The sequence below is a fragment of the Lepidochelys kempii genome, chromosome 2 (genome assembly GCF_965140265.1).
Source record: "Lepidochelys kempii isolate rLepKem1 chromosome 2, rLepKem1.hap2, whole genome shotgun sequence".
NCBI classification, from domain to species: Eukaryota; Metazoa; Chordata; order Testudines; family Cheloniidae; genus Lepidochelys; species Lepidochelys kempii.
The window spans coordinates 190583617-190598205 of record NC_133257.1 but is presented as its reverse complement, the minus strand read 5'-3'; the positions used below and the strand labels follow the sequence as shown (position 1 = coordinate 190598205).

Here is a 14589-nt window from a genome sequence, read left to right as displayed (position 1 = left end):
GAGGCTGCTCCTGAGAACAAAACAATGCAAACTGCTCCTGCCCAGCAAGGTTATAGGAGAGATGAGCATAACAGGCACCTTTTCTCTTTGGGCTTCTGCTCATCATGGGGTGGTGTTCACAGTAGGCTGTAGAAAGAACACAGTGAAGAAAAACCTGGAATCAACTTGGCAATTTAATAGTTTTTCCTCTGTGCCCTGTAGTTTGCAAGGAGGAGGTCTGGAAAGTGCCTGCAGCTGCCGCCAGGAAGATCAAACTGAGTTTTCCAAAAGGGAAAAACTAAGCCCCTGCCTGATGATTGACAGGTCTGGTCTTGCCTTAAAGTGAAAAGTAGAGGGGAAACCCACTGTAGGACTGGCAAGCCTGGATGAGAGAAAACAGTTACACATTCCAAACAAAGTTTATTTACTAGTGTGAGGAAATATGCCACTGAACACACATGCCTGTTGAAAAGATCAAGCAACAAAGTTATACAAAGGACTAGTGAAATAAAGGCTAGATTAATTTTCCATAGCCCTTTGTGAATTTGCTACAGATTTTCAGCACTGACAGCTTATTTGTAAGTATTAATGCAACATACTACCCAAATGATTAATCAAAAAGAACTTCTCCCCATTATTGTCAGTCATTAAAGGGGCTCTAAAACACTACAGAACCCCCAAGCCTGACCCCACCTCTGCCTACAAAAATCTATTTCATTAACATGACAAGAAAGTGGATTAAAATGATGTTTTTCTTTTTGAAAGTAACATCCTCTAGAGCAGCGGTCTCCAACCTTTTTAAGCCCAAGATCACTTTTTGAATTTAAGGGCAACACAGGATCTACCGCTTCCCTGAGGCCCCAGCCCTTCCCCAAGGCCCCGGCTCTTCCCCAGAGCCCCACCCCACTCACTTGCTCTTTCCCAGCCTCACTGACTTTCACCGGGCTTTGGTAGGGGTTTGGGGCAGGATGCAGGCTCTGGGCTGGAGCTGAGGGGTTTGCAGTGTGGGAGGAGGCTCTGGGATGAACCTGGGGCACAGGATTGGGGTGCAGGAGGGGGTGAGGGGTGCAAGCTCTAGGAGGAAGTTTGGGTGTGTGTGTGTGTGGGGGGGTTCCGGCCTGGGGTACAACGTTGGGGTGCAGGAGGAGGTACAAGGTGCTGGCTCTGGGAGAGCGGTCAGGTCTGGGGCAGAGTACTGGATGCAGGAGGGGGTGGGGGTGCCAGCTCTAGGAGGGGGGTCAGGGCTGGGGCTTGGGGTGCAGAGGGGGTATGGGGTGCTGGCTCGGGAAGGGGGCTCAGGGCTGGTTTGGTGTGCTGGCTCTGGGAGGGGGCTCAGGGCTGGGGCTTGGGGTGCAGGAAGTGGTTCGGGGTGCTGGCACCAGGACAGGGCTCAGGGCTGGGGTGTGGTCTCCCTCCAGGCCGCACTTACCTCCAGCGGCTCCCTGTTCGTGATGTAGTGTGGCTGCCGCTAAGGCAGGCTCCCTGCCTACCCTGGCCCCATGTCGCTCCTGGAAGGGGCCAATGCACCCCTGTGTCCCCTGGGCGTGGGCAGCATGTGGCTCCACGCGCTGCCCCTCTCTGCAAGCACTACCCCTGCAGCTCCCAATGGCCTCAGCTCCCCATTTCCGGACAATGGAAGCTGCAGGTGCAGTGCTTGCAGGTAGTACAGCATGCAGAGGGAGACCCCTGTCCCCAAGCTCCACTGGCCACTTCCAGGAGCAGCGTGGGGCCAGGGCAGGCAGGGAGCCCGTCTTACTGGCGCTGCTGGAGATCACGATCGACTGGGAGATCCTCTAGGATCGACCAGTCGATCACAATTGACCGGCTGGTGACCACTGCTCTAGAGAACAACAAAAAGGATAAAAGGTTTAGAAAACATGATCTATGTGGAAAGGTTAAAAAAAACTGGCCATGTTTAGCACTGAGAAAAGAAGACAGAGGGGAGACCTGATAACAGTTTTTAAATATATTAAGGGCTATTCTGAAGAGAACAGTTGTTCAACTGTTCTCCATGTCTGCTGAAGGTCAGATAAAAAGTAATGGGACAAACTGGAGCATGGAAGAATTAGGTTAGCTATTAGGAAAAACTTTCTAACTATAAGCGTAAAGTTCCAGAATAGGCTTACAAGGGAGATTGTGGAATTCCCATCACCGTAGGTTTTTACGAACAGGTTGGACAAACATGTGTCACGGATGGTCTAGGTTTACTTGGTCCTGCCTCAGCACAGGGGGATGGACTAGATCACCTCTTGAGGTCTCTTCCAGTCCCACATTTCTATGACTTGCTCAGAGTCTCTTGGGAGAAATGAAAAATTTGGAACTAAAAGTACACTGCACAGAAATTATCCACTATAAAAAATGTTAAACTGATGAATACATTTACTGTCAGCTTCAAGTCTTAGGTGCATTTTAATAGTACACTGGGTCATTTCTTAACAGTGCAAGTATGATCTTTTAAAAACAAGTGTGCTGCTATAACAAACCTTTGCTTTGGGCTGTGGAGCCACAGGAGGGTTGGCCAGCGGGAAAGCAATGCTGGGAGCTTGCGGTGTGGGGATCACTTGATCATCTTTTACTGGGGTTTTTGGATCATTATATATTGGATGCTTTGGTACCTCTGCCACACCTGTGTCCTCAGAATCATGAACAGCTGTGGATAGTAATTCATTGTTGCTTGATTTTGTTTGAATTTTTACTATGATAACATTGAAAAAAGCATTAATCCCAAATGAGCAAGAAACAAATGCCATCACAACATTTATTCTACATTTTCAGAAACAATTGCTTATTCTCCGTCTTAAAATTTACATCCTTTCATCACAAAGCAGCAGTTGAGCTGTTGCAAGCCTCATGTTTTTGACTATCTTGAGGTTTCTCTACTTCCCAATTGATTCCTTAAGATAACTTGGCATGAAGCACTCAAACTGGCCACATAAGGGGGCTGCATTGATTTAACTAGATTATTTTATAAACCAATTTCATTAAATCACTACAACTTTCTCATGTAAGACTGAGAAAGAAACCATCCTCCAGGTAGGCTGCTTCAAACAGAGCTGTAAGGGGATGGGAGGTGTCAAGAATGCCCCTTTCCCACACACACCACGCTGTAGAAAGCTTGCTGCAGAAGGATGCGAAGGGAGAACAATGTTTGTGTAGGTCAGCATGACAGCATGTGAAGTATTCATGCATGGTCTGACAATGAGCACAGGACTGAGGAGCCAGGAACTTCTGATTCTAATCTCAGCCCTGTCAATGACTCAGAGTAGGGCCTTCAATTCACTTCTGTTCCAGTTTCCCAATTTGTAAAAAACACCAGAAATATTTATGTCACACAGGTTTTTTGAGGATTCATGTTTCCACAGCACTTTGAACACGTAAAGCATTACGTGAATGCTAAACATCACTACAGATCTCTTCCTGCAGAGCCACCTGATGGCTGCCCATCTGCTAGCTTCTACTCTCCTCTCCTCACATCTAGCTCTTTTTCCTGCAGTCAAGAGGAGAGTGGAAGTCAGGAAGCCATCCATCCATCTCAGAGGAGAATATTCACTGCCTCTTAAGTACATGGAGTGGAAGGAAGGGGAAACAGAGTAGATGACTCAGCTGTGCTTCTTCTCCACTCCTAACAGCAGGATAAAAAGGCTTGCAGGGATAGAAGGAAATAGCTAGGCAGGGCATGTAATCAACTGCATTTGTAAAGACAGCAAGAAAGATATGAATAATAACTTGACTGCATCCTAGTCCACTGATCTCCCCAGCAGACTTGCTGCCAGATTTTTATGGGGCTTCTGGGCATTGGTGATCCTTCTACACCTCCATTCTTACCCAGCATTGTGGATCTTCTTCAGCTGCTATTAAAAAACTAAGATTTTACAACCGTTAAGCACATTAAGAGGTTCAAGTGGGCTCAGTGGAGTTATTTGCTTTAGTAAGTACACATCTTAAACTCGAAACCTAAGTCATAAGTTGAATCAGGGTATCAATGTAGAGGCGTCATAAATGCTGTTCGTCATAACTCAAATGTCGTAAAGTCGAGGATTGCCTGTACTATTCAACATGAATAGGGGTTCCAGAATTGGGGCCTAAAACAAAAAAAACCTATCTTTAGGCAAAGGCTGTCTCCATACTGCTTACTGATGTCAAAAAGGTGCATGGGGTCTTTCTGGAGGAAGAGCAGAGTTAAAAAAAAATGAAAAAAAAATTATTTACCTTTTTAAAACAAGACCAATAATGGTCTGCCACTCATCCTGAGCCTCATTATTAAAAAGGGAAAAATGTTTAGATCACTTAGAGAGATCACAACACACTAAAGCTGAAAAAGACAGATGTAATAGTGTTGTTTTCTTTTGCTTCTAGAATGCCATTGTATTGTAACAAATAACCCTAACTACAGTCCAGCTTAAACATGTGTTTTTCTCCTTACCTAATTCAGCAACTTCTCTATCAGTGAAGGATTCCCTGAAAGGGGAATCATTCATGTTATTTACATCAGTCTGAATTTGTTCTGAGTACTGTGAAGGACTATTGGGCCACTGTAAGTTGCTGACGAGCCTTGCTCTCTCCTCTCTTGCAGTGGGGTCATCCCAAACAATCTGCTCATTTTGTGATGGCTCTGTGTTTATGTCCATCACTGCTTGCCGTGACTGCCTAAGGAACAAAAAACGAAATCCACATAAAGTTTCCTTAAAAAAAATAGATGAATTATATTTGAGGGCAAGGATGTATTTATCATCCTGTTAACAATGTACTACAATCTTTATTACTGAAGAGCACGGTCAGGAAAGAATAAACTTCAATATAAAATTGATAAGTCAGGCAGACTGGGTATCAGTCAGCACGGCTACAAAAAAGTGACTGTGAACAATACTGGTCATTTTTAGCACGTATCATGCTACTAAGGTGTTCCATGATCAGCATATCCCATACTTTACTGTCCTTATATTCTTGGTGTAAATTTGAAAGTTAAAAAGAGAGCAATCTTGCTTCTTGGGTGGTAAATATTGGAAATTTCCAATATTTACCAGGAATCAGGCTCTTCATCTTTAATTCCTTGCATCTGGTTTACCCATCAAGTACTTCTCAATTCATCGGAAAGTACATGCCCTGTATTCTAGGTTCTTTTTAGAAACTACGGATAGATCTGGAAGGCAATCTCACCCATGGTGAATTAACAATGTTTTCATTTTGACTGGAGGTTTTAGCTATATTTTCTACATTCCCACAGATCAGGGATGGATTTTAAACTGCAACAAGACAGACTTAATTACATGAGTGGCAAAATGCAAGTGTAATACTTGAAAGCCTCATAGTCGGAAGTAATCTTCACATTTGCAAGTGTATAAATGCATAATGAAACAGTGTACTTATAGCTATCGTATGGCAACTGATATTTGAAAGGTTATTAGCAGGGCTGTCAAGCAATTAAAAAAATTAATTGCAATTAATCGCTCTGTTAATAATAGAATACTATTTATATAAATATTTTTGGATGTTTTCCACATTTTCAAATATATTAATTTCAATTACAAGACAGAATACAAAGTGTACAGTGCTCACTTTTTATTTTTTATTATTAATATTTGCACTGTAAAAATAAAATAAATAGTATTTTTCAAATAACTTAACATAAGAACTATAGTGCAATCTCTTTATCATGAAAGTTGAACTTACAAATGTAGACTTGTGTACAAAAAATAACTGCATTCAAAAACAAAACAATGTAAAACTTTAGAGCCTACAAGTCCACTCAGGCCTATTTCTTGTTCACCCAATCGCTCAGACAAACAAGTTTGTTTACATTTGCAAAAGATCATGCTGCCCACTTCTTGTTTACAATGTCACCTGAAAGTGAGAATAGGTGTTCGCATGGCACTGTTGTAGCTGGCGTTGCAAGATATTTACGTGCCAGATGCACTAAAGATTCAAATGTCCCTTCATTCTTCAACCACCATTCCAGAGGATATGCATCCATTCTGATGATGAGTTGTGCTCGATAACGATCCAAAGCAGTGCAGACAAATGCATGTTCATTTTAATTATCTGAGTCAGATACTACCAGCAGAAGGTTGATTTTCAGTTTTCGTGGTTTCGGTTCTGTAGTTTCTGCATCGGAGTGTTGCTCTTTTAAGACTTCTGAAAGCATGCTGCACACCCCGTCCCCACCAGATTTTGGAAGGCACTGCAGATTCTTAAATCTTGAGTCGAGTGCTGTAGCTATCTTTAGAAATCTCTCATTGGTACTTTCTTTGCATTTTCTCAAATCTGCAGTGAAAGTGTTCTTAAAATGAACAACATGCTGGGTCATCATCCGAGACTACTATAACATGAAATATATGGCAGAATGCGGGTAGAACAGAGCAGGAGACATACAATTCTCCCCCAAGGAGTTCAGTCACAAATTTAATTAACACATTTTTTTTAACGAGCATCATCAGCATGGAAGCATGTCCTCTGGAATGGTGGTCAAAGCATGAAGGCGCATATGAATGTTTAGCACATCTGGCAAATAAATACCTTGTAAATGCTGGCTATAAAAGTGCCATGCAAACGTCTGCTCTCATTTTCAGGTGACATTGTAAATACGAAGCGGGCAGCATTATCTCCTGTAAATGTAAGCAAACTAGTTTCTCTTAGCGATTGGCTGAACAAGAAGTAGGACTGAATGTAGGCTCTAAAGTTTTACATTATTTTGTTTTTGAGTGCAGTTATGTAACAAAACAAAAATCTACATTTATAAGTTGTGCTTTCACAATAAAGAGATTGCACTACGATACTCGTATGAGGTGAATTGAAAAATAATATTTCTTTTATTTATCATTTTTACAGTGCAGATATACTGTACATTTTGTATTCTGTGTTGTAATTGAAATCAATATATTTGAAAATGTAGAAAAACATCCAAAACATTTAATAAATTTCAATTGGTATTCTAATGTTTAACAGTGCAATTAAAACTGCGATTAATCATGATTAATTTTTTTGAGTTAATTGAGAGTTAACTGCCATTAATCGACAGCCCTAGTTATTAGACATACTTAGTTTTTGCTGTCCAAATTTTTGTAAGACTGTCAAAGTCAAGTAAAAGAAAGCAAGACAAAGTAAGACATTTACATGCAGCATGATACCTTAGAGCTTCCAAGACTCTACTACGACCATTACGCACAGATCGTGTGCCATCTGGTGTGGTAGGGGAACTGTCAAAACCATTCCTTGACAACGATCCTCTTTGTGCTTGTGGTTTCACTATCGATGTTGCAGACATGATCTCCTGTAGTTGCTTTTGAAAGTTCTCCCTCATTTCCAGTGTCTGGGTTAAAACTTGACGTGAAAGAAAGTCACAACAAGACTTAGGCCATTTAATTTTACATTTTTAGAATGCCACAGTTTAATCATGTAGCTCCCTTTCAGGACAAAGGTATGTACATTTTTTCATATGTGGCAATACTTTCAATTAAGTCTTTGCTTCACATGATAAATAATTAGCAATATCCAGTCTTTAAGATATTCTAGAATACTAAAGACAACAGCCCAATAGTTCATCAGGGATGGTCAGTCCTCCTTATGGATTTGCCAGTGTCTTTAAAGCAGGGTACAAAACATCTCTCCTCATACTCTGCAGCACTTATGAATAAGAAGCAGCCAGCACTTTTCCAGGGAAGCCTGGTTGGCTACATTGTGCTTAGGTATGAGAATAAATGACACTAAAACCTCCAGATCTTAAAATTCAAGCTTCCCCAAAATAGTAAAATACTTATATTTAAAACTGTAGTTTCCACAGCTGTTTTAAAAAGAAAACAAAGAATATTTTGTTTACCTCCTTTGGCTTCATTTCCTGCAATTTGCTCCTCCCTTACTGTGACTGCTTCCTTTACCTGGTTAGTAGTTACATCTCCTATGTCATTTTCATCCACTGAAATACTCTAAGAATGTTAAAAATATAGAACTTATCAATCTAATTCTGAAACCAAAAGACATAGCAACTTGTTACAGTGTTCAGTGGGAGATAAGCATGTTGGGGTGCTTTAGGGGACAGGAAGAACTCTACCAAAGCTCCACCAACAAACCAAAGATCCACTCTATTAGCCTCAGATTAGCTTAATGTTTCTGCCACAGCAGTGAAATAATAAAAAAACCCACTAGACTGGAGACTTAATACCCTATTAAATTCAATAAAATTCACACCTCTCAGGCCTACTGTTTATGTCTAACTGAAGACACACAGGACCATACCAATTCAGATTTGAAGACTGCGTCCACTCTAATAAGATAGATAGATTTTTTTTTTTTAAAGAGAGAGTTAGAATACTGAGAAACTGATGGAGTCTCCAGGATAGAGAAAGTTTACAGCTGCATAACTGCTGAACTTGACCCCAGAGATTACTAAATAACAATATTTGTATTAGTTTATATTCATTTTGTTAGTGAAACAACTAGATTAAAATAATGCCAATTAATCCAATACATCTTATCATATACCTCAACTTCCTTTGCTATTTTTCCAGTTGATGGAAGTCTACCGGAAGAAAGTCTGCCATCTTGCACTGCACTGATATCCAGACTCATTTTGGGATTGTAAGTGTGAGGGAACAGAGATTCGGGAAGTCGTTTATATTCTTGTGCACTCTGCAACAAAGTTCATAAATATAAGAAATTATGAGAAATTTGGGAAGAACAGAGTAATTTAGATAGCATGATGCAAAACTAAATATAAAAAATTTCAGTAAAAGTAATACTACTGGAAACAAACACTAACACAGGAGGCACATGTAGTTCTTAGGACAGTAAGTATGAAATTCTTACTTTCCAAAAAGTTCTGAAGGTTTTTCTTCATGACTACTAAATCTAACTTTACCACTGCCCCATTGGCAAATACGTATGCAAACAAAAAGTTATTGTTCAGGGAAACCTCAACCAAAAGCTCTGCTAAACTGAGTCAATGTATTGGATATGAAAAGCAAATATATGAAGAAATTGTCAATTTCAGCTCTACAGTCACTACGAGGTGAAGGCACACCAATGAAAATTATTTAAGATTTAGAAGGATGAAGCCTGCAAATTAAAAGCAGCATGCATGAAGCATCAGCTATTGTCTATGAACAATTAAAACCCATGCACGTGCTTTTTAAAAAATGGAAAGTCAGTCCAATACATCTGATCTTGTCTCCATTCTCCTTCACATTTCAGAGGAAAATAAAAATAAATTTCTTCCATACCTCTAAAAGCCAATGCTCTGAAACAATGTGTATGCCCCTTTCTTTAACAGATTTGTATTCCTTACTGCTGTCATTTTGTCTTCCCTGGTAGATGAAGTGAGTTACTGTTTCATCAAAGCACCATCTAGAATAAACACCAATAAAATGTAATCTGAAGATACCAACTCCAGTTTAATATTATAATTACTGCATCCTTGAAACTGAGTCTTAACCCACCAAGACAAATAACCATTACTATGAAGCTTAACAAAAGCTAGAAAAAAAACTTACTTATTTAGCTGCCCCCTCAAAATCACCATCATCCAACATACAATAATTTTTTTGGGAATCATATCATGAATCTCTTAGTAATTCAATTGAATATTAATAAAATGTGCCTTAACATTTGATTTGTTTTTTTTTTGTTTTTTTTCCATTTTATAAATTGAAATATTTATGTAGAACAGCAATATACTTTTGTATTTTATTCTATATAGGTTCTTATATTGCCCTCCCCATTTCTTGTATTTGAGCACCTTTCAGTAGCACATCTGACCAACACCTGTCACGTGATTTCTTCTCTCTCATATTCTCTCTGCACAGGGAGAATTGTGTGCACAGTGTAGTGTTTAGTTTTGGTTCTGTTTTTGTAGTTTTTGCTTTTAAATGTGCACACTATTATTGGATGTTAGAGACAGCAAGGCTGAAGAAGCACACCTTGCATGTGGTGCAGAAGGGTTTGAGATGGTCCTTAGTTCCTGTGGGAGATCATTCCACAATCCTGAACTGGTCCCTGAGGAAGTTCTATCTCCCACATGGACAAGCTTTAGCCTTATCATAGAGAGTTCCATTGTGCCAGAAGAGCAAAGATATACCCTGGTTTTCATCACTGAACTTTAGGTGATCTTTCAGATATCCTGGGCCCAGGCTATTGAGCATCTTGAAAATAAGGACTGAAACCTTGAACTTGATTCAATATTCTATGGAAGGCCAGTGTGGGGAGTGGAGGATAAGCCTGATGACCTTGCGGTATCCCGTGTTGCAAGGAGACATACTGCAGCATTCAGTATTAGCTGGAGTTTACTAAGGGTTGATGGCTTTGTGGCCAGATATACTGCATTGCTGTAGTCCAGACAGGAAGTGACAAGGCAGTATAATTGAGACCAGGTCACCATCCGCCAAGATGGGATGGAGTCTCCTAACGAGATGTTATAAGGCATTACTTGCAGATGCTGTTTTGTGAGAGATTAGCATCATCAAGAAATCCAGGAGAACTCCTAAACTGAAATGACCAATTGTGGGTGTTTGCCTTCAACCAAAGGAGACTGACTGCATCAAGACTGAACTCTTCAAAGTATTTTTCTCTGCCCACTACCATAACCTCTGTGTTGTTCGGGTTCAGTTTCAACCAGCTGTTGTTCATCCATGAGCTGATCTCACTCAAGCATTAGACCATCTTGGTGATATCAGTATGGTCATATGTGGTGAAGGGTAGGTAGTGCTGTGTGTCATCTGCATATTGCTAGCGCTTGAGTCCATGTCATCTTACCAGTCCTCCTAGTAACTGCATTTAGATGTTGAAGAAAACCAGAGGGAGAATTGATCCTTGCGGGACTCCATAAGAGAGGCGTTTAGTGGCAGACACACAGTTTCCCATCACAACTTACTAGATTCATCCCTCCAGGCAGGGCTTAAACCATTTTAGTGCATGTCCCTAGATCCCGGACAACCTCTCTCAGGCAGGACACCAGTATCTCATAGTTAGGGCCCTACCAAATTCACGGCCATGAAGAATGCGTCACAGACCGTGAAATCTTGTCTCCTCCCGTGAAATCTGGTCTTTTGTGTGCTTTTACCTTATACTATACAGATTTCACGGGGGGAGACCAGCATTTCTCAACTTGGAGGGTCCTGACCCAAAAGGGAGTTGCAGGGGGGTCACAAGGTTATGGGGCGGGGGGTTTCGCGGTATTGACACCCTTACTTCTGTGCTGCCTTCAGAGATGGGTGGCTGGAGAGTGGCAGCTGTTGGCTGGGCACCCAGCTCTGAAGGCAGCACCCCACCAGCAGCAGCGCAGAAGTAAGGGTGGCAATACCATCCCATGCCATCCATACTTCTGTGCTGCTGTTGACAGTGGCTCTGCCTTCAGAGCTGGGCTCCCGGCCAGCAGCTGCCACTCTCCAGCAGCAGTAGCAGTGCAGAAGTAAGGGTAGCAGTACCACAACCCTCCTACAGTAACCTAGCAATCCCCCTACAACTCTTTTTTTTTTTATCAGGACCCCTACAATTACAACATTGTGAAATTTGAGATTTAAATAGCTGAAATCATGAAATTTACGATTTTTAAAATCTTATGACCATGAAATTGACTAAAATGGATGTGAATTTGATAGGGCCCTACTCATAGTTGACAGACTTGAATGCTGCTGAGAGGTCCAGGAGAATGAGAATAGCTGTCTGCCCACTTTTCAACAACAGCAGGAGATCATATATCAGTGCCTCAAAAACTGTTCTGTCCCACATCCTGGCATAAATCCAGATTGTATTGGTGTTTCCTTTAGAGCATCCCTATGCCAGAAGCTAGCAGTGAGTTTCAGCTGGCATGACCAGTTCAGTATAACGCAACTAACTATTGTTATACTCTCTATCTAAAAGGTGTCATAGAATCATAGAATATCAGGGTTGGAAGGGACCTCAGGAGGTCATCTAGTCCAACCTCCTGCTCAAAGCAGGACCAATCCCCTACTAAATCATCCCAGCCAGGGCTTTGTCAAGCCTGACCTTAAAAATATCTAAGGAAGGAGATTCCACCACCTCCCTAGGTAGCACATTCCAGTGTTTCACCACCCTCCTAGTGAAAAAGTTTTTCCTAATATCCAACCTAAACCTCCCCCACTGCAATTTGAGACCATTACTCCTTGTTCTGTCATCAGCTACCACTGAGAACAGTCTAGATCCATCCTCTTTGGAACCCCCTTTCAGGTAGTTGAAAGCAGCTATCAAATCCCCCCTCATTCTTCTCTTCTGCAGACTAAACAATCCCAGTTCCCTCAGCCTCTCCTCATAAGTCATGTGTTCCAGTCCCCTAATCATTTTTGTTGCCCCTCGCTGGACTCTTTCCAATTTTTCCACATCCTTCTTGTAGTGTGGGGCCCAAAACTGGACACAGTACTCCAGATGAGGCCTCACCAATGTCGAATAGAGGGGAATGATCACGTCCTTGATCTGCTTGCAATGCCTCTCATATACATCCCAAAATGCCATTGGCCTTCTTGGCAACAAGGGCCCACTGTTGACTCATATCCAGCTTCTCGTCCACTGTAACCCCTAGGTCCTTTTCTGCAGAATTGCTGCCGAGCCATTCGGTCCCTAGTCTGTAGCGGTGCATGGGATTCTTCCGTCGTAAGTGCAGGACTCTGCACTTGTCCTTGTTGAACCTCATCAGATTTCTTTTGGCTCAACCCTCTAATTTGTCTAGGGCCCTCTGTATCCTATCCCTACCCTCCAGCGTATCTACCTCTCCTCCCAGTTTAGTGTCATCTGCAAACTTGCTGAGGGTGCAATCCACACCATCCTCCAGATCATTTATGAAGATACTGAACAAATCCAGCCCCAGGACCGACCCTTGGGGCACTCCACTTGATACCGGCTGCCAACTAAACATGGAGCCATTGATCACTACCCGTTGAGCCCGACAATCTAGCCAACTTTCTATCCACCTTACAGTCCATTCATCCAGCCCATACTACTTTAACTTGCTGGCAAGAATACTGTGGGAGACCGTGTCAAAAGCTTTGCAAAAGTCAAGGAAAAACATGTCCACCGCTTTCCCCTCATCCACAGAGCCAGTTATCCAGTCATAGAAGGCAATTAGATTAGTCAGGCATGACTTCCCTTGGTGAATCCATGCTGACTGTTCCTGATCTCTTTCCTCTCCTCTAAGTGCGTCAGAATTGAATCCTTGAGGACCTGCCCCATGATTTTTCCAGGGACTGAGGTGAGGCTGACTGGCCTGTAGTTCCCAGGATCCTCCTTCTTCCCTTTTTAAAAGATGGGTACTACATTAGCCTTTTTCCCAGGCGTCCGGGACTTCCCCAGATCGCCATGAGTTTTCAAAGATAATGGCCAATGGCTCTGCAATCACATCCGCCAACTCCTTTAGCACTCTCGGATGCAGTGCATCCGGCCCCATGGACTTGTGCTTGTCCAGCTTTTCTAAATAGTCCCCAACCACTTCTTTCTCCACAGAAGGCTGGTCACCTCCTCCCCATGCTGTGTTGCCCAGTGCAGTAGTCTGGGAGCTGACCTTGTTCGTGAAGACAGAGGCAAAAAAAGCATTGAGTACATTAGCCTTTTCCACATCCTCTGTCACTAGGTTGCCTCCCTCACTCAGTAAGGGGCCCACGCTTTCCTTGACTTTCTTCTTGTTGCTAACATACCTAAAAAACCCTTCTTGTTACTCTTAACATCTTTTGCTAACTGCAACTCCAGGTGTGATTTGGCCTTCCTGATTTCACTCCTGCATCCTCAAGCAATATTTTTATACTCTTTCCTGGTCAGGGGGAGGGATAGCTCAGTGGTTTGAGCATTGGCCTGCTAAATCCAGGACAGTGAGTACAATCCTTGAGGGGGCCATTTAGGGATCTGGGGCAAAAATTGGGGATTGGTCCTGCTTTGAGCACGGGGTTGGACTAGATGACCTCCTGAGGCCCCTTCCAACCTTGATATTCTATTCTATTCTATGATTTGTCCAATTTTCCACTTCTTGTAAGCTTCTTTTTTGTGTTCAAGATCAGCAAGGATTTCACTTTTAAGCCAAGCTGGTCGCCTGCCATATTTACTATTCTTTCTACACATCAGGATGGTTTGTCCCTGTAACTTCAATAAGGATTCTTTATAATGTCATATAATGTGTCACTAGAAAACTAATAACTCATGGATCACTAATATTCTGGCATGTTGTATATACTATCAACACCCAAAGGATTATGTAGATGTGCTGGAATTATGATTAAAACGTGTTTAAATTAGGCATGTCAGGGGATGTTGATAAATAGGTTTTTTTTTTTTTTCCAGACAAAAGAATGCGGTTCCCACATAATTTGAGCAAGGTGTGACTAAAGATAAGACAAAGAAAAGCACATTTGCATGCCAGGCAATCAAAACTATCAGGAGACCAAGGAGGAGGAAAATGATCACTAAGGCCTTGTGTACACTACCAAGTTTTGTTGCTAAAAACTGCCTTTTGGCAACAAAATAGCAGGAGCGTACATGCTACAATGGGACTTTTGCCACAAAAAATGCCCAGTTTTGGCAACAAAAAACTTCCACCTCTATGGAGACTTGTCTTTTCCCCTCCCTTTATTGTTGACAAAGAGCCAGTGTAGACACTGCTAATTGTTTTGTCAACAGAACTGG

At 41.9% G+C, this 14589-nt stretch overlaps 1 protein-coding gene across 9 annotated transcripts in view; it reads right to left on the bottom strand.

Annotated features, from left to right (window-relative positions):
- Positions 1–14589, bottom strand: part of TOPBP1 (DNA topoisomerase II binding protein 1) — a 46998-nt gene that overhangs the window by 6920 nt on the left and 25489 nt on the right. For all 9 annotated transcript variants that reach the window (XM_073333185.1, XM_073333182.1, XM_073333189.1 and 6 more), the window contains 6 exons: positions 9192–9315; positions 8455–8601; positions 7793–7898; positions 7104–7296; positions 4403–4626; positions 2463–2629 (listed from right to left, as the gene is read on the bottom strand). In XM_073333185.1, the coding sequence (XP_073189286.1) occupies positions 2463–2629; positions 4403–4626; positions 7104–7296; positions 7793–7898; positions 8455–8601; positions 9192–9315 (961 nt within the window). The remainder of the gene's footprint in view (positions 1–2462; positions 2630–4402; positions 4627–7103; positions 7297–7792; positions 7899–8454; positions 8602–9191; positions 9316–14589) is intronic.